Below are 19,550 nucleotides of genomic sequence, written 5' to 3' on the forward strand. Positions count from 1 at the left end.
TGGTGAAATACACAACAATATTAAGCAAGCCCTGCTAAATTGTTAGGAGTTTCTTCCCAAATCAAGGAAATGCTGAATGTATACCCAAAAGGCCAAAAATAAAATAAAATTATAATGTACTCTTTGGTAACCAAAAGTTAACAAGCAAACAATATTTCAAGTTCTACGTTATTGAGAAAAATTTCTCTATTTCGACAAACGGATGAAAAACTGGCAACAATGCAAATCCGACCCAGTTTATTTGGAAAGGAGAGTCTTTGCAGCTCTATAGTGTACGTTTTCCAATGTTAGCTTGCTTTTCAGACTTAGAAATGCATGGCTATGTTTGCTTGTCCCTCTCCACCCCTGAATGTAACTACACCTTTCTTATAAATCAGCAGTTATTTATTTTAATTCTCCTAAAGAACATCTTAATATCCACTCAAAGAAACTCATCTAGGAACGTGGGGTTTTCTGTAGGCCAGGGCTGTAAATTTGGCCTGCACAGCAGTCAGTTTTGTGTTACAACAGTGCTGCTTTCCTGTTGGGTAGTTACAACAGTGAATCTATTCAGAATGTGGATGGTCTAATTAGTGACGCTGGGGTGACGTCAAAACAGCCCACAGGAGCCCCATGCCAGAAGCAGCCGCTGGGCGATGGCACCCCTGCTAGTCTAACAGGGCCACATATTTCATTCTATCTGTCCCTGCTCAGAAGAGATTACTAAGTTTCATAAATAGAACACTTCAACAGCTACTGCCACCCTTGTACCACAGAAGCTTCCCATTTTATTCGCAGACTTGCACTAATTTTGTACATCCTCCAAAAAGAAAAAAAGAAATCACATATAACCCAGGATCTGAGAACAACGTTTTTTGTTTTACGACAAAACTTTTAAGGCTTTAATGCAGAAGTCTGTTGGTTAATTTAATTTTTTTTAATCGCAAGCACCTCCCAACCAAGCCACGCAAGTGAATGGCGCTCCAGCAGCCACAGATGAGCACATGTTAAACACCTGGCAAAGTAAATGTTAATGATTTAGGCTCTCTCCTAGCCCTGGCTTATTTCATATACTTTTTGGAAGTCTAACATCACAGTGCCTTACTTCTTAATCCTCACTGAATTTTGTTTTCCAGCTGGTGGGCATGGATACATCCTTAAAGGATCCAAGGTTCTCAGTTAAGTTATTAACTTCGGGTAAGTTGCGTTTTTTCCACTGGAGAGTGCCTCTTCATTAATGTCCATTTCATTTACGTTAAACACATCAAGCGACCCCTCTGAAGTCCTATAAGCCCTGCTGTCTGAATGTTCAACTACTTCCACATCTCCTTCACTGATAACAGTCATGGGGCTACTCTGGATCCGGTTTCGAACATTGTACTTGCTGCTGGCAGCAGACGGTGGGGTTCGAGACCGGCTATACTTGGTGCTGGAAAAAGACAGACTCCTCGGCATGAGGCCTTCACTCTTCGCCCACTCTTCCTGGGCCCTCCTGCTCTTGGTAGGAGAACAGTTCGTGGTACTTTCAGAAAGATCCCAGGAAGAATCTACCTTGGGTCTTTGAAATCGTGGGTCTGTATTCTTTAGCATCTCTGCAGCTGACATGCGAGCGCTGGTTTCTGATCGACTCCCTTTTCTAAGCAACAGTGCCTTGAAGTTGTCATTGCTGGTGCTGCTCTTGCGGACATTTCTCTGAATTGATCCTGCCTGCTTGAGGGAAGCCAGATTTGGGGAAGTACCAGTGGGTGTAACGGGGGGTGATGGAGAATGATTTCGAGCACGGTCATCATCAGAGTCTTTGCGGCCAAGGATTTTCCTTTTGGATCTGTGATTTTCATGCATGAGAAGAAGAAAGAAGAGAGAACCCAAAGAGCAGCTATTAGCGTTTCACAACAACAACAACAAAAGAAAAAGGTACTGCTGTTCCACATAACAGCATAAAAGACAATGCTGCTAAAAAGCCAAGGAACAAATAATAAGTTAAACAAACTTTAAGATATTCCTAGAAAAAGGGAATTGTGATAAGGGAAGTCTAAAGCATTTTTTATTCTACCTGAAGAGAACTAACTGAATCCAAGTTGATTGAGGGCATTTTCTCATATTTGAGAAAACCGTATTTTCTTAATGAAACATGTTTGCAATACAGTAGCCTCTGGTAAATGAACACAACCTGCAGGATATATACTAATTTTATTTGTCATGGTGTCCAAAATGTCAAATTGAAAAGAATGAAATCTACATTAAATTCATGGGCTCTGTGGGAAGCTAACAACATAACAGGCATCTTACTGTATCGCATAGTAATTTGCATATAGATTTATCTAAAAACAGCTAATTGACTTGCAAAGAGGGAAAATATATCACTTAAAACAACTAATCAATCTGCACTGAAGGGAAACCACACAGCTTACAGGTTAAACACAGAAAAAAGATGAGTGATTACCTAAGTAGGGTAAAATGCACACACTGTTCCTTTCTAGTTAACATCAATCAAGTGCTACTACTACCCAAGCAAAGAAAGTGTGGTGTACTTTGCTTTTCTGACTGTGACAACAGAATAGTCTATTAAAGCATCACTTTTCAAAGAGGAAACCTAACCCAGTGTAGTCTTGGGGCCTAGCATGCCTCTTGTCTGCTGCTCGCTCTCCAAGGGAGGAAGTAATGAGTGAAGAGGGCAATACTGTAATAATTTGAACACTGAGTGGCTGCATGCAAAAGCCAACTCCATCATTTGCTTGGCCAACAATAAGTTTCAGAAATCCAGGAACCTGGCTTTTTCCCTTCTCCCCTTGCACTGAAGACTTCCTGATTGGTAACCAATTGAAATCAATTTATCAAATTGTTATTTCTTTCTTGCTGACTAGGCAGAATTAAACTGGAATCCCACTTCGTAAACAAGAAACAAACCACAAACCAATTGAAACTATATACTTTATCAAATTGTTATTTCTTTCTTGCTGACTAGGCAGAATTAAACTGTGGAATCCCACTTTGTAAACAAGAAACAAACCACAATTTGTTGATTCATCTGGCATGGGTATCACAACAGATTACAGTTTGTTAAAAACAAGGAAATCTTCAGTCTATATGCACATGATGAGAGGAGGGTGAGAGCCTGATGACTTTGGAGACCTATTCTTGGACTCAACAAACCGTGGCTTATTTGGTAGCCTTCTTGATGTGTCTCTGAAATAATAGTGTTTTTAATTCTGTGGTGATAGATTGTGTTGACATAAATACCATACTTCCCAGTTCACTTTTTACCTCTTCCATACAGAGAAGGCAAGGAGCATATCACTTCCCAGAGTCATTCTTAGGATGTAACAGGATGAAATTTTACTGCATTTACTAAGTATATGTTGGCCTGTTTGCCCATAGAAAAATAAGTTTCCAAAATAATTGCTCTTGCATTATGGCTTCAGATTATATTAGCTTCTACTAATATACATTTACAATGCATGAACAAGGTCAAGGGCTTGATAAATGTAAAAATGTACTTCCGCTCAGAAAGAGAGAGAGAAATCTGTCTGTTAAGATATGAGATAGTATTGATAGTATTTAAAAGTTACAACAGATTAGAAATTTAGAGGTGGGGGAAACAGCCACATAAACATGTGCAAAAGAGGCTAAATGATACCAGTCTTTGTAAGTCACTACTGCGTTCACTAACAATATGGATACGGCAACAAAAGTACAATGGCATTCTCAGTAACTATTGTATACATAAGATTTTACACAAAATACACACGTTACTTTTTTTAAAATGTGCAATACAGACCATCCCCCTTGTAAAAACATGAAGGGCATCAATTACAGACAATTAAATGGGCTACAAAAAAAGCCACTGATACAACGGGGCTTAACGGTACTTAAGACATTTGTTTTTATGACAGCCACACCTTCTCCTTCTGGCCAGAATAGGAATTATCCCATGATAAGCACAAAGACAGTTTGCAATGTACCGCAGCACCAGCAAAAGCAAATATCAAATTGTAAAAATCAGCTAATAAGTGGAAAACTACACGATGTATCTTCGTTCCAGAGAGATTTTCCCAGTTTTCATAAAAACTGCTTGTGGCTGTTCAATACAAGCCCTTGCCCTTTTAACAAAAAGACTGGGAAGGTATCAAGAAGGATGCTAATGTGAATACTGTTAATACTAATTAGTGACTTTAGCGTGGCCAAGGCCCTGGGTATGCCCAGAGGGATATTGACTTTCACCCTTTAAGCGGCAGACTCCCAGTCAGCTTTTGAAAGACCCCTCATTTTCAAAAGAAACTAATTATGGGGAACTTTCTTATGCACAGGACCAGCTAAGCAATTATTTGGATCCTGGTATGTATATATGTTTAATCTATATGTAGAACAGGACCATAGAGTTGGAAGGGACCATACGGACCATCTAGTCCAACCTCCTGCTCAATGCAGGATTAGCCTAGAGCACCCCTGACAAGTGTTTGTCCAGCCACTGCTTGAAGACTATGGTCAGCATGTATTTGCAAAATTTGAAAGGAAGCACAGAATATATTATTCTGCATAAATACCTACCACAGAGGGATACTTCCTCAACAGCAGCAAGACTAAGATTTCCTGTTTTGTAATATGTAACACTACAAAACATAAACAGGGCATGATTGAAAACTTTGTTCTCCATGAAAGTAAACAGATCATAGAAGAGAATAGGGAAGTCTATGTTCACACATAGGTCCATGCGTACCCAAGAATAACTAAGATGCAGCTGCTCCCCACACAAATTAACTCAGTTGAGATCCTGCCTGTTCATGTGATACATGCAGTCAGCTTCCATTACTCTTCAGAAATCTGTCCAATACATGCCGAGAAGTGACCACAAGATGGAGCCAGTGCTGCACATAGCTCTTCTAAGTTAAAAATTACTCAGGTTCTTATATTAAGTTTTCTTCTTTTCAGCAAAAACTCCTTTATAGCAGAGACTGGGACATTCAGGTGGTTCATAGACACTCCTCCACTCCAAGCAAATGCTTGCTGGTTCATGACTTCCATGGAGCTGCCCTTTTCTTTTTTGCTGCTTTTTGTAAGGACCTGCTGTTGACGCACATGTGTAGAGAACAAGGGTGTCCGGCAGCCTCCTGCCTCTCTGTGTGCAGCTAGAGGAACAGCGGGAGGAGGGAGAGGCAGGACCACTCAACAATGGAGAGAATTCACTCATGGCTTTGACCATTGTCTTGTTCCATGCTATACCACCTTTTACATTTCCTTTTGCTGACTTTGTGGTGTTCAGGGCCGAATTGGCCATATGAACAGTATCATTAAAGTAAGGGAAGTAAGCAGGCTTTGTTGGTCTGCTACTCAAGGTCGTAGCATTGACAATGGTCAATGGTGAGGTCATAACTGTGTATCCTGTCACAGGATTATTATGTCATATTCTTGTAGCTCATTTCCTCTTGGGATTGTGGCCTGGAGAGTTAAGGATGGGTTCCAGCCCTGGCAAGGCTGACCACTCTCTTATCTATTGGTTTTCCTACTGGATGTTTTCTCAATGTGGAAATCAAAGAGACTATTTGAGAAGCATTTACACTGGTATAGTGCCGCTGAAGTTTACAAGAATCACTAATCTGTTGACTTTTTGTTTTAAAAACCTAAGGATATGGATGCATGTGTCTGTATTGCACGTTTCAATCGACAGACTAGCGTGCCACAAAATAGCTCATCCTCCTCTGGATTATGGCAAATTATAATCCAGCTACTGTCATATGTTTTGCCATATGACTGACAGATCACGTTTACTTGCCAGTTTAAGCCACGCTTGCCATGAAGCATTAGCGTTGAGCCTCTGTCCCAAACTGCACCATATAATCAGCGGAGAAGAGTAAAAAGGCAGAGGGAGGGAATGAAAAAAACAAAGATACATAGAGAAAGCAACAGTATATATTAAAATTAAGAAGACGGAGAGTGTCACCGCAATATATACAGGGGGGACTCACTTGGCTTTTTCAATGGTAGAAAAGCTGACAGTCTTACCAAACTTGATCTTGCTGCCAGCCAAATTAGTAAAAGGTGATCTATGGCATACTCTAAACTACAAGTATGTATCACCTGCATCTAAATTTTAAAATTCAAATAGTCATAATTATTGTATATTTTAAAAGGGCTTTAATGATTAAACCACAGGACAGGACATATGAAGCAGCAACACAAATGTGGCTGCTTAAGCAATACCTGTGAATGGCTGCAAAAAGATCCTCGGTCGTTCTTGGTCTCACTGGCGTGGCCACAGCATCACTGCCTTCCCCATAACTGAGGCTTTGCAGGAAAAAGCTGTTGGCTGCATCTGAGTCAAACACCTCAGCTGAAAAGGAAGCATGAAAATTATACCAATGATAATCTGCCCAGCATCAGATAAACAGAGTAATCCCAGTTCAGTGGCTGACAGACGAAAAGAAATATAGGTAAATTCCTTTTTTTAAAAAAAGTAATCTTTTCACTCACCAAAATAACTAACAGTGCGATACTATGCATGTTTATTCAAAAGTTAAATGGGGCTTGCTCATAAGTAAATGCAGAGATGACTACTACCCCAATTGTTTCTGGTACTTGCAGTCTGAAAAAGGCTTGAGTTTGTTATCAGGAACAGGAAACTCACCTTGAAGTCTTTTTTTAAAAAGACATAATTACTGTATCAGTATAAAAGTGACAAATACATCGGTATTTTTTAAATCAGGAGTTCCGTAGATCAAATCTTCTTGACAGTAAATCTTCTTTTATTTAACAAACAGCAGTAGGGATTCTCCATGCATAATTAACCCTAGTCCTGTGATTTCCCTTAGGGAAGAGTATTTGCAATGAGGGTTTTGAAACGAAGTCAATACTATAGCCATTCCCCCCACCCCACCCCCTTTCCAGTCACTAATACACTTGGAGAAGTTGGAGAACAAAAGGAAAGCAGACTTACCAGTTTCATCCCCTGGAGATGGCTGTCCATCTGCTCTAGAGATGCTATCTCCATTTCTGTCAGAACTGCTTTCACACAAGCCAGGCTGTTCCTCTTGCTTTGGCTGCAGGGGCAAGATGCTGGTTTCCTCCGTTTCACACAAAGTGGAGCCTGCAGCTCCTCCTTCTGGACCCAGGTTGCCAGCGTCCATTTCATAGGAACAGAGTCCATCGGTAGGGTAATCCTTAGCCCGGCTGAACGGTGCAACTGCAGCATACCTCGTAGGCACACTCGGAGCGCTTCTGACTGTTTCTCCCACTTCAGCTATTTTTTCTGCAGCAACATCGGGTTGTGGGGGTGGCACAATCAGGAACAGTTTGGGCTTCTTAGAAACAGGTGGCGGCTTCTTGTTTGGCAATATACCCTGAGGCTTGCTGGGTGATTCTAACTGCCCCTGAAGTGGCAAACTTTCAAGATCAGAGTGAGAACTTTCCTTCTGTAATAGCTCTTCTTCAACACTGGCTGGCAATAAATCACTGGCAAAGGACTGAGCTACACTGGCTTCATTTCCAGATATTTTGCCACTGGCAAGTTCAGGGGTGTTGCTACATGATCTCTGGCTAGGAATGTAAGCAAATCTCTTGTCAGGAGCACCATAGATTTTCATTTCACTTTTATCCTGACTGTTGTTGCGTCCTGCTGACACACATAGTTTTAAAGGTGACTGTGCTGAAAAAACGTCAGTATTTTTTTCCTGAGGGTGGGTTTCAGAAGTAGTTTCGGCTGGCTGGCCGACCTCTGACACCGCAGCTTTCTTCACAGACCTCAGCTGTACCATTTGCAGTGCTTGGGTGGTTACTAGAGGCATCGTAGGCTTAGTGGAATCTTCTTTACTGAATGGCTGTGTCCTTGTGCTACTAGAAGTACCTTCTGGGTTATATTTCTTGAAAGGTGTGGGTTTGTAAGCACCTTTTGCAAGCTTTGGGTCCAGAGGGGGTGCTGGCGGAGGAACTGTGGAAGGAAGGGGAGGAGGAGATGGAATGGGGGTTGACAAGGGAGAGAAATCAATTGATTCATCTTGAGGTGAAAAATGAAACCACGGATCACTCTGAGAAAAAGAGGTATGCATAACTGTTTCTGGTGGAGGTGGCGGGAAACTGGGAGATGCCGATCGGTGAGATTGATCCATGATGTCTGTTAAAGGGGGAGGAGGGGGAGGAAGAAGATGGTCAGCGGACTCTGGAGGCATTAATGGAGGAGTAATCAGAGGGAAGCAAAATGCACGGTCCGATTTCCTTATGCTCATATTCCCTTCAGTAGAAGTATTGGAAGAAAGAGATGTGGAGGAGGAAGACACTGAAATAGAAGACAATAGGGATGACTTTCTTTCAGGCACTTTAGGTTTCACCTTGGGCTTCCCATTTCCTGATGACAGAGATTTTAAAACAACAGGCACAGGAGTAAGTGCTGTGGGTGTATTGGACTGGCTGGAATAACCACTAGATGGTGATGTAACTCTATGAGACTTTTCAGGAGAAGCGCTCTTCGGTTTGGCCACCCCAACGGGAACTTGTGGTACAGGAACGCGTGATCCATCACTGAGACGATTGATGCTATAATCGTTCAGCTTGAGTGCAGAATGAACCGCTGGAAATTTTAACCGATCCTCCTGTATCCCCGGGCAGTCGCTATGGTAAGCCCACTGGTCAGCGTACTCTGACTTGATGCTGCTTGTCTCACTCTGGGAAGGTGTGACGGCACAGATGGAGTACATGTTCAGGCCTGTGGCAGACACGACACTGCTGCTGGCGCTCACAGAACTCTGGCTACGAGAGCGCAGCACCCAGGGGTCGTCATAATCGCTGCAAGGGCTTTGAGATGGGGAGCTGCCATTTTTGCACTTAAGGTTCAACTGCAGGGAGTGCTGGAGGCTAGCGATCAGTGCGTCATCCAGAACTTGCCCACTGGACTGAGCTTTCTTCTTGGGGATCCTTCTGAGAGAGTCCGTTCTGGATGGCGGCAAAGGTGGTTTCTTTGCTTTTTTTAAGGATATGTTCCGCGAGAGGGATTTGTCGCTGCAGCTCGACAGGTCTCCCAGCGATCTCTTTTCAATTCCATCAAACATATTAATGACACTATGTCTGGGGTTCCCAAAGCCATTGTTATTAATACAGGTTTTACCAGACTTGAGACCGGAGTCCATATGCATGGAAGTGTAATAGCCATCGTGGTCCACTGAATACAAAGAGCTTGAGTCCTCTTTGGCTGCAACTTGTTCAAAGCTGCCTGTACTCAAATTGCTCATGGGTGTGGCGCATCCCGGAGTGGCACAGTTTGGCTTGTGTAAGGCTGCCTCTTTGTTTCCTGTAGGTTTGAAGCCGCAGTGCTTTATGCTGCCCTGACCTGTGCCCTGTGTTTTATCCACGGAGTAACAGGATTCACTCCTATTATCAATGTCCTGAGAATGACTTGGACTGAGATTATTCCTAAAGCTGTAGGTAATATTTTGGGGGCCATTCTCCATACCTCCAGCACCACTAAGTGACACCCCTGAATCTCCTAGAGCCACAATAGGATTTGATGAGATAGTGTCCAAGGACTGTGAGTTCTGTGTAGAAGTAGCCTTGTTCCAGCTACTAGAAGAACAGTCTTGATCTTTTGTGCTTACCGTGCTGTTGGCCATAAGATTGTCTCTAGGCTTTGTATATGAAACTGAGTTGGTGATTTTATTATCTGGTGACCGAGCATTTGGTGTAGTATGAATAGCAATCACCTCTGAAGAGGCTGGTAGGGCAGCATTTGGTATGACATGGGTTGAGTACATGGTGTGTGCAGAGACCATGTCTGCTGTGTTTTCTTTCAGTTCACTTTCAAAACTCTTTACCTCTTGAGATTTTGGCCTCTGAAGCATTCCTGTCCTACTGCTGTTCCTCATGTGAACACTATCATCCGCTTGGAATTTGCTGATCTGGTGTGACATAGCTCCATTTTCTGCTGACTTAGAGATGCTATGCCTCCGTTCCAGTACTGGCAAGGACACCCTTGCTCCTGAACGAGGTAGACTGTGAAAACCTAGGTCGCTGTTAAGCCGAGAGGCAAATACAACCCCTGCAGAATCACTCATCACTGACATGTTTCCAGAGGAGCTAGACAACTGCGACATCTGGGCTGCAATGCCTTGTCCTTTCTGTGCACGTATTCTCCTCACTGAAGGTGGCACCACTTTGATGTCCTCTGTCTGACAACTAGAGTCCTTGGTCCCTGACTTCAGCATAGCAGAACGACAGCTAACAAGTCTTCCTAGGGTGGAATAGTGATCTGGGACACACAAGGAATGGCTACGAAAGTCGTTCTGAACAGTGCCAACTGTTGAAGTTAAAATAAAACCATTATTACATAAATGACTATTTTTGCCACCTTTACAATTGGCTCTATGGGGTAGGGTATCCCCCCTCAATATATAAATAATTGGTCATATTTAGTCTGTTGCCCAACAAAGTTTGTCTAAGTGTAAATAAGAAACTAACAACGATGTAAACAAACTATCAGTGCAGTTACTCCATTGAAAACAACGGCCTTCGATTGGAGCAACTCTGGGACAATTTTCCTATCATAATGTTGTGCTTGATTTTTTTTAATTACTAGAGACTCCTGTTCAAAGGACAGTCTTTGTTCCTACAGCTCTCTTTACAATTGGAAGTAATCTCTCGGAGATAGGAGAATAGTCGGTGTGACTTTTCTCAAAATCACAGTAAGGAGCTACAGAGTACAATCAATATATGTTACTATCCTACATAGGTTTAAAATGTATTTAAAGTGAAGGGAATGGGAGCCTATCAGCTATGGTTATTGTTACATCCAGTAAACCAAAACCTATACTATACAAATGTATGTATACTGTCTCTCTAATTCCTAACTGTCAAAGGAACAGAGTCCAAAATAAAAAGAATTTCCAAAGCTGTATATCAATCAATCTTCTTTTCAAACCCTGATCATGATTTCATTGCTAAGGAAACACTTTCTGTTCATAAGCGCCATGGGAATCCATGAAAGCTTCTTTTTATACACTTACAATTATTTCTACTTGAATCATACGATATTGATTTGGGACCCTGGTGCTACGCCAAAGAAAGAAAAACATGGCCCATATAATTGCTATTAAAACTGTTTAACATAAAATCAGAGTGGAAAATGTAAATTATTTTTGCAGGAAGAGAGGAGGGACAGCAGAAATAAAGCCACGAATGGAGTTCATGCCTATATCACAGTTTGTTCACAAAGTCTGAATATAGCCTTAAACTCTGAATAGGAACCCTAAAGCAATTTTTAGTATCTACCATAATTAAATTTTTCTCTAAGAATGGAATACCCATTCTCATGGGAGCCCTATGAAACCAGCACCAGAAGAGAAAGGTTGTGACCTTTCAAAGCTGGTGCATGCCTGGAACAGCACAGTGCCAATCGTTTTTGCTCGCAAATGGGAGCTGAAGACACAGTTTGTCTCTGAGGATAAACCCAAATAGCAAGGGAAATTGCTCTCCTTTCGGAGCAGACTCTGCTCCCTTGTTTAGGCTTTTCTCTGACTGGCATGGACTGGCATGGAATGAAGCGTGGAGAGCACACTAAAGTGTGTTGTGGAGTAGATCCATTGAGTACCTTCAGTTTCAATGATTCAGACACCTTTAAGTACTCTTGGAAAACCACCCACTCTTTCTTTCAAACTGACTAGCATAGCCAAGGCCATACAAATCAAATTGAAAAAGAGAGAATTATATTAATAATCTAAACGGTGTCATTAGGGTTAATGAAATAATTTTCATTTAAAACTTTCTGCTTTCAGGCAACTTTTTTTCTGCAGTGAATTGTCTGCTGATGAACACTTGTGTTTCTGCTGTGGAAATTCCTATACACTGTAGAAGATTGTGAGGCACATTATTGGGAAGTGCTGGATTTATCTGTTTGGGCTCATTGCCAGCATATGTAAGCTAAAATCACACAGTACTTTCCTGCTGATGCATGTAGCTGCAGAAGAACAATAGCGATGGACCAACTTGTCTTTTTAGGAAAGCCTGTTCATCATTACTACACTGAGGATCCCCTGAGAAGTTTGCAAGGGACCCCAAGGGTTCTGTGGAATGTATTCTGAAAAACACAGTCCATTGTGAATGGGCATACTTAGGGGTTGTTCCATTCAAATAACACTACAAAGAGCCTTTTCTTTTTGTATCCAAATTCTGTTGTGATGGCCTAGAAAGGGAGAGGGGAAGAGTTTGTTATCTAAAGTGTTGCAAGTCATTGCCAAGGAAAATGCAGCCCTTTTGAAACGCTGCACTTGGAAGTGTTTTTTCGGCGTGTCAGATAAGGGGAGCCGTTGCCCAGAGGCGTTCAGTTCTCTTAATTGTTCAGTGCAACTGGACTGTGAAGCTAAGGGCATTCTTTCCATAAATTTAAACAGCAGCTTAAGCTGTTGCCCATTTTGTCGTTTTCCTTGACAAACAGCTCAGTAACACAGTAGAAAATGGAGAATTAGGAAAAGGTTTACAACAAAGCAATCTGTAAAGGTTAACTTGTTTTCACTCTACCAAATTAAGAAAACCCTTAGTATATTTTGCCTCCTTCTATGGAAATTCTTGTGTTTTATGTACAGCGTAAGCTTATATCATGATAACACTGATGTCGATGAGGCTTCATCAAGAACCTCAATGCAGCCAGAAATTAACCTTTAGCATTTTTCTACTACAACAGATTCAAGCATGGAATTATATTATCCTCCTTTCCTGCTCAAATCAGCCTGATAAAGCAAAAGATTAGAGCTTCATTAATGATGACAGACACAGACTCCAATCGAATAATACACTAATATGGAAAATCTTTTTTGAGTAAGAATTCGGCCACCTGGCACAGGGTCATTTTGGTTTTAATCCAAGCATGGGGACAACATAAATCTGTCTGAAAATCTGTTTCAAGCCTATTTCTGTCCTTCAAATGAATCCACACAACCACAGTATTCACATGCCAAATCAAAATATCACAGAATGCTGTGGATCACATGTGTCAACTATCATAGCCCTTTAACTACACAAAAGCAGTACTTAGGAGAGAAGCTGGCATAACTAATTACCATCTGTAATTATCTGTGCTATAGCTGGTACCTCGGAGTGACATTCTAATATAGTTTCCTAAACAGACCCTATAGGAATTCAGATTATTTTCTAATAGGCAGCATTGGTCAGTTCATAATTTAGAACTCCTAGCTTTCTAATTTATCACAGATAATTGATCAGAAATGTATTTAACTGTATTTGTTGATTTAAAAGATTTTTACCATGCTTTCCTCGGAGAGACTTGACACAGTGGACATTAAAATAATGTAGCATAATGCAAAACAAAAATGCATCTCTGGGCTCTTTAAAACTTTTTATGATATGCTACTATTTAGCCTGTTAACTGATTTAACATTATGACCCTTTCAGCACATTCCTGAAGGGGGGGCGAAGCTCCCTTGGAGCCAGCGAGGTCCCAAGCTGGTGCAGGTACCACCTTATCACAGAATAAGGTGGGACGTATGCCAGTGCGGGGGGGAAACACTTCAGTTTCCAGTTGCCACCAGTCCTCGCAGCCAGCGCAGCCACGCCTGCAGGGCTTTCCCAGAAGGGAAAGCTCGCGCTGGCATGGGGGGGGGAGCGTTTCGGAGGCTACACCACCTTTTTGTGTGGCACAGTCTTGCTGTTTTCAATGGGGCATTTCCCCATTTTCCTCCCAATTTTATTTTTAAATGCTTTTTTTAGGCTCCGTGGCAGCCAGGAAGCCTCTGAGGAGGTGGTGTAGCTCCGCCGCTCCCAGCCGCCACAGAGCTACCCCCCTTCAGGATTACGCTCTTTGTCAACAATATTTTTAACATTGATAGATTACGCTTTGACCCTGGATTCCCCAACTGAAAGATCAGATGCCAAATTAGCAGGAATTGACATCTTACTGACCCAATTAGAACTTTTAGAGGGGTCCGACAGGCATTGCCTGCTTGCGCCCTTGCTGTTTGCCTTCTATATAAATGATCTGATAAGCCACCTGGGAAATTTTGAATACCATCCCCCCAAAATCGCAGAAAGGCATATTGGAGGGCTGTTATATGCTGATGACACAGTTATACTCTCTAGGAGCCCCCATAGGGTTGATGAGAGCCCTGAAGAGGTTACCAAAACATTGTGATGAGGAATATCGTACAACAAATTATCAGAAAACCAAAATTATTGCCTTTGGGAAAAATCAGAAAACTAGGTTATGGGCACTCAAGGGGCATCAGGTAGAGCAAGTGACCAGCTTTAAGTACTTGGGGGTTATGGTTCAAGCAACTGGATCTAAGATTAACCACTGTAAACATATGGCAGATCAGGGAGAAAGATCTGCAAATAGTATAGTTAGATTTCTACAATCACATGGAGGTTACTTTATCCCTGCAGCCTTGAATCTGTATAAAGCGAAAACTATGGCTCAACTCCTATATGGCTCCTTTTTGGGCTCACCCTCCTCCTGTTATGCCCCATTGGAGAAAGTCCAATCTAAATTTCTGAGAGCGATCTTACAGGTTCCAAAATGTGTCTCAAATGCCTGGATCAGATTAGAGACTGGAATGTTGAGGATGGAGGCTAGGGTCGGTATTATGTCCACTCATTTATGGCTAAAAGGAAATCTGAATCCCCAGGGTCTCTTTCCCCTGATACTTCGAGATAATTTTCAGTCAAAATGGCTACAGGCTGTTTTGAATTATATTAGGAACTTAGGTTTGTCCCCTCAAGCTCTTCTAAGTAGTGGGCTTGATCAAGCAAAACAGCTGATCAGGCAGAGGATTGAAGAAATCGAGCGCCAAGCTGATATACCTAGAACACCAGATTTCATATGCCCACAGTGTGCCAAATACGTGGTCGCTCCAGTGGCTTATTTGGCCACATTGGAATCCAACAACACCAGGAGAGCTTTCACACTTGCCAGGTGTACGGCACACCTCTGCGGTACTTGAAGGCAAATTTAAGAAGATCCCTTTTATAGAAAGAAAGTGCCCATGCTTGCTTCAAGAGGTGGAAACGATCAAACATATGCTCCTACGGTGAACCTTCTACAGGGAGGTTAGAATTAAAATGATTAACCCTCTGCTAGAAAAACGCTCTGGAAAAACTGACAAAACTAAAGCGGACCACCTGTTAGCCGGCAATAATCCCCAGATCTCGAGCCATGTTGCCAGATACTGCATGATAATATGTAGGGCTTGGAAATCACAGCTGTAATTTTTAACTTTAATTTATTTATTTTAATAACGGTCATATTCTATTTTGATAGTGATCTTACGGTTTGTCTTCAAATCTGCCTTGTCTTTGTTAGTATGGCTGATGATATGCATTTCTGTAATTTTATAATGCTGGTCAAATGACTGTAATAAATTGGAATTGAATTGATGCCAAGTTATGTCAGGAAAGTTAATGATTTCCTTGTCTGCTTGTCTGCAGAGTATCCTGCCTTGCCATTGTTACTACATCAGACCTTACCTAGGCTCTTTATAACCAGGACTGGTAGTCACCCTAATGTTATTCTACACTACTCAGAAACAGCCAAGCACAGCAGCGGCTACACTTCAGGCTTGCGCCTTGCCTCCCTACCTCTGTAGCCCTTTAAAGCAGTTTTTCAGGTAGGTTAGGAGAGAGCTAGCTTTTGCCTTGCCTTGCCATTCAATGAGGTTATAGGAAAAGGATTACTTTAGAACTGTTGCTAAGCACGATGCTTGTTTAGACACACCCGTCTTTCCAGATCATATTATGTGATTATGAATTTTTGTTCTAGCCATTTTAACAAGCTAGAAATCTCCTAGGACAGGTTCCTTTTTCTACAGACAGGACTTGACAGACAGGACTGTCACCTTCCCCCTCACCTCTCCCAGGGGTGACACTGCAAAGAAGGTTAGGCTTCTTTTTACCTTTTCCTCCAATAGTTGTATAGAAGAGAAAATTTCATTCAGCATAGCTGCTCCTGCACCCTCTAGCCAGTGACTCACGCCCTTTTTCAGTATGGTGACCCACTAGTCCAAATTTATTTTGTGTGGGATGAGTGTGTGTGTGTGTGTGTGTGCCATCAAGTCACAGCTGACTTATGGCGACCCCCGTAGGGTTTTCGAGGCAAGAGACATTCGGAGGTGGTTTGCCATTGCCTGCCTCTGCGTAGGCTGAGAGAGTTCTGAGAGAACTGTGACTGGCCCAAGGTCACTCAGCAGGCTTCATGTGGAGGAGTGGGGAATCGAACCTGGTTCTCCACTCTGGCTCTCTTTGGTGTGGTAACCCACTTAAAAAACAAACAGAGTATGCACGGTTGAATAAAACTGCAAAAGCCTAGGACCCCCTTTCACAGGCTTTGTGTCCAAGATTGCCATCCTTCAGTTGGGACTGGAGTTCCCCCAGAATTACAACTGATCTGCTGACTACAGAGATCAGTTCCCCTGGAGAGATAGCAGCTTCAGAGGGCAGACACTATGGAATAGCCCTTCAAAGTCAGAAGACTCTGGAAACTGTAATGCTACAAATAAGAGATGACTGCATAATCCAACCACATCAGATTTCATAACTAAAACCTGTTTAGATCAGCTTTTGCAACTGAAATGGATTCCCTGCCATGTGGCTGCAAACTGGATTGGACCCCATTCCAAGGGATGTCTGATGAACAGCCTAAGCAAGTTTGAGTATGAAACCTTATCAGGCACTCAGAAATACTTCTGTCATGGGGGAAACAGCAGAAATTGCAGTTTAGCTTGGATCAGATTCATTATCTTTTCACGTCATTTCACTCTGAAAAGATAATGAATCTGAAGTATTTGTGGAATATTTTCATACGTTCGCAACTGGTCCAGATTAAGCAGCACAGCAAGCAACTGTCCACAGAATGTGATGTATGAAAGCAATCAACCCCTCAATAAACATAGGATTGTAAAACAACAAACTGCCAGCAGAAAGTACTAAGCTCCATGAGTTGGAGGCAGTGGTTTTGCCTCATTCTCCATCCTACCTGCAATTCATCAACACTTGATGCCTTTTTGTCCACCAGGGTTCTGTGGCTCCAGAAATCACTGTTCAAGGACCAAAAGGGACTGCTAGGGGAAGGGCAAGGTGTGGGAAATCCACACCCATCACACTGGCAGTTGGTTAACTACAATCCATAGAAATGAAGGACTGCAGCAAAGTGTGAAAAATTGACCCAGGAACTCAAAAAGGATAGGCCACACCCATACACCAGCATGCAACTGTATACCCCCCCCCACTATGATGTTTAATCTGGCAGCAGTTGCTTTCACACATCACAGGTTGGTCTTATTTAAAGTTAGACCTACATTTTCTGAAACTGGGATTTGGTTCCACTAATTGGAAACACAACTCACTGTATTGACCGAAAAGGACCTATGAAAAAAATCCCTCTTGTAATTTACTATATCATGAGGGCATTAAATTGCTTTAAGAATTACTATAATTTTTTTTTATACTGAAGTATGCTTGGTGATGGTAGAAAGTGCCATCGAGTCACAGCTGACTTATGGCGACCCTGTAGGGTTTTCAAGGCAAGAGACATTCAGAGGTGGTTGGTTTGCCATTACCTGCCTCTGTGTGGGCTGAGAGAGTTCTGAGAGTACTGCGATTGGCCCTGGGTCACCTAGCAGGCTTCATGTGGAGAAGTGGGGAATTGAACCCATTTCTCCAGATTAGACTCTGCCGCTCTTAACCACTACACCACACTGGCTCACTTTACAGACTTTAATTGGGGAAAATGCTGTTTTACATACTAAAAACAAAACTGCATGTGATCATCAACACAGAACTACTGCAAAAATGGCAGCTCTGTGTAGAGACCCTGCCTCCCCGGCTCCATAGTATTTAATTTGGTTTATTCACATCATTTACCAATGTTTTCCTGCCATCAGCAATCAATTATATGGAACAATGCAGGGAATGTGACAGACTAATGAAATGTAATGAAGAAAACAGAATGGAACTCTATACCAGCCTGCCCTTTTTGGTAACATCTCTATGACAAGCATCACATGTTGTCTAATATCCACATACATTTACTTAAAAATAAGACTAAAAACAGTACAAACAATCTACAAACCCCACCAACAACTCTGCCAAAGAATCCAGGCAACATAGCCAACAGCTTCTGGTTTCGCTGACTAGAAAATTATTTGGATCCAGTACTGAACAACACAACTTCCAGACCTATAATATATTTTATACTGACCACAATAATGTATTTTGGGGGTGTTCTAAGTATTATAGACTATAATTCTTGGGTGGAAAAGGTTTGCATTGGTGGCAGTGAAACTGGCAACAGGTTCAGAAGGGATGCAATTATTTACTTTACATTGATGTATACCATCAATTCTAGGAAGCCAGTTTACACATTAGTATTCCTTCACTGATATCACTTCATATAAGAAACATAATATACTCCATTCCATATGATAAACACCATATAGCCAACAATGGAAATATCTATGTGAGAAAATCATCATATGTGAAGTGACTGAACAATGAACAGAACTGAGGTGTGCTTCCGACATCATTTTTAATCAGTCTAGACTGTAAACTCTATGGCAATAGTACTATCAAATGATGGATATTAAATATCCATTTTACTCTTGAAAAACAGATTCAGAAAACCCTGGAAGCCCTTACAGGCATCGCCTAGATTACAAGAATGAATTGTAAGAATGAGCCTGGTAGACTGAAAAGTAATCCTGAGACAGGCTTTAAGTCCATATAAAGAAAATATGACATCTGAAAATCCTTTTACAGATATCTGTTGTTCCAGGACATAGCTTTTAAAATCATAACTTTGCATTGATTCAGTGAAATTCGTTAATCAGAATCTTTAATTTACAGGTGGGTAAAGTGATCAAGTTACCCTTTGATCAGGTCTGTCTTTCTTTGTGATTAGACATACATTTATTTGAAATTTTTAACAGGCTATCAGACTGTACTGGCTTCATGAGCACAGGTAAATATTTCTAGTCATGGTAGGCAGTAATGGTTGATCGTAGTGGAATACAGTTCTGATGAGCCATACCTAGCTCTCTTTGGATGTTGTCAGGGACTCCTGTAATAGTCTTTCTCCTTTTCACTTTCTTCGGCCGCCTTACCACAGTGTCTGTGTAAATTAGAGACCTCCGTATGCTGGCTTGGCGGTCAAAATTCTCCCCTGATGTACAGTAGAACAAGCAAAGCACGGTTACTTTCAAGCACACTGATATCATGCACCTTCTTCCACTTGCTTATTGTAGAAATGAAGAAAAGGCATTAATATATGATGTTAGCTAAGTCTTACAGAGCAGATACAGCACATTGCCCCCTTTAAGGCTCAGGAACAATAAGGACTAACTGTCCCACGGTGGCTTCTGTTTCAGCATGTCAGATTTTCATTCATTTAAGCACAGTAGCAAACTTTGCACCTCAGAGTCAGGTTCATGTTGTATGAGGGACCAAGGGAGCGGCAGCAAGGTGTCGTTCCTGCAAATAGCACAGGGAACCTTTTATTTGTAGGTATATCAACCCAGGTATTATGTACCGAATTGGAGACCAAATATTTGTTACTATGCTCATTTCGTGTTTTTCAGCTACAATACAAAGCATGC

The 19,550-nt window shown here is 41.8% G+C and overlaps 1 protein-coding gene across 1 annotated transcript in view; it reads right to left on the bottom strand.

Moving 5' to 3' along the window:
* Positions 1–1,127: 1,127 nt before the first annotated feature.
* The window catches only part of NHSL1 (NHS like 1), a 154,788-nt gene continuing 136,365 nt past the window's right edge, over positions 1,128–19,550 (bottom strand). Inside the window, exons 5-8 of the mRNA XM_056852540.1 lie at positions 18,986–19,117; positions 6,911–10,255; positions 6,178–6,307; positions 1,128–1,804 (exon numbers count right to left, since the gene is read on the bottom strand). Of these exons, the coding sequence (XP_056708518.1) occupies positions 1,159–1,804; positions 6,178–6,307; positions 6,911–10,255; positions 18,986–19,117 (4,253 nt within the window). The 3' untranslated portion in view covers positions 1,128–1,158. The remainder of the gene's footprint in view (positions 1,805–6,177; positions 6,308–6,910; positions 10,256–18,985; positions 19,118–19,550) is intronic.

The sequence above is a fragment of the Euleptes europaea genome, chromosome 7 (genome assembly GCF_029931775.1).
Source record: "Euleptes europaea isolate rEulEur1 chromosome 7, rEulEur1.hap1, whole genome shotgun sequence".
NCBI classification, from domain to species: Eukaryota; Metazoa; Chordata; class Lepidosauria; order Squamata; family Sphaerodactylidae; genus Euleptes; species Euleptes europaea.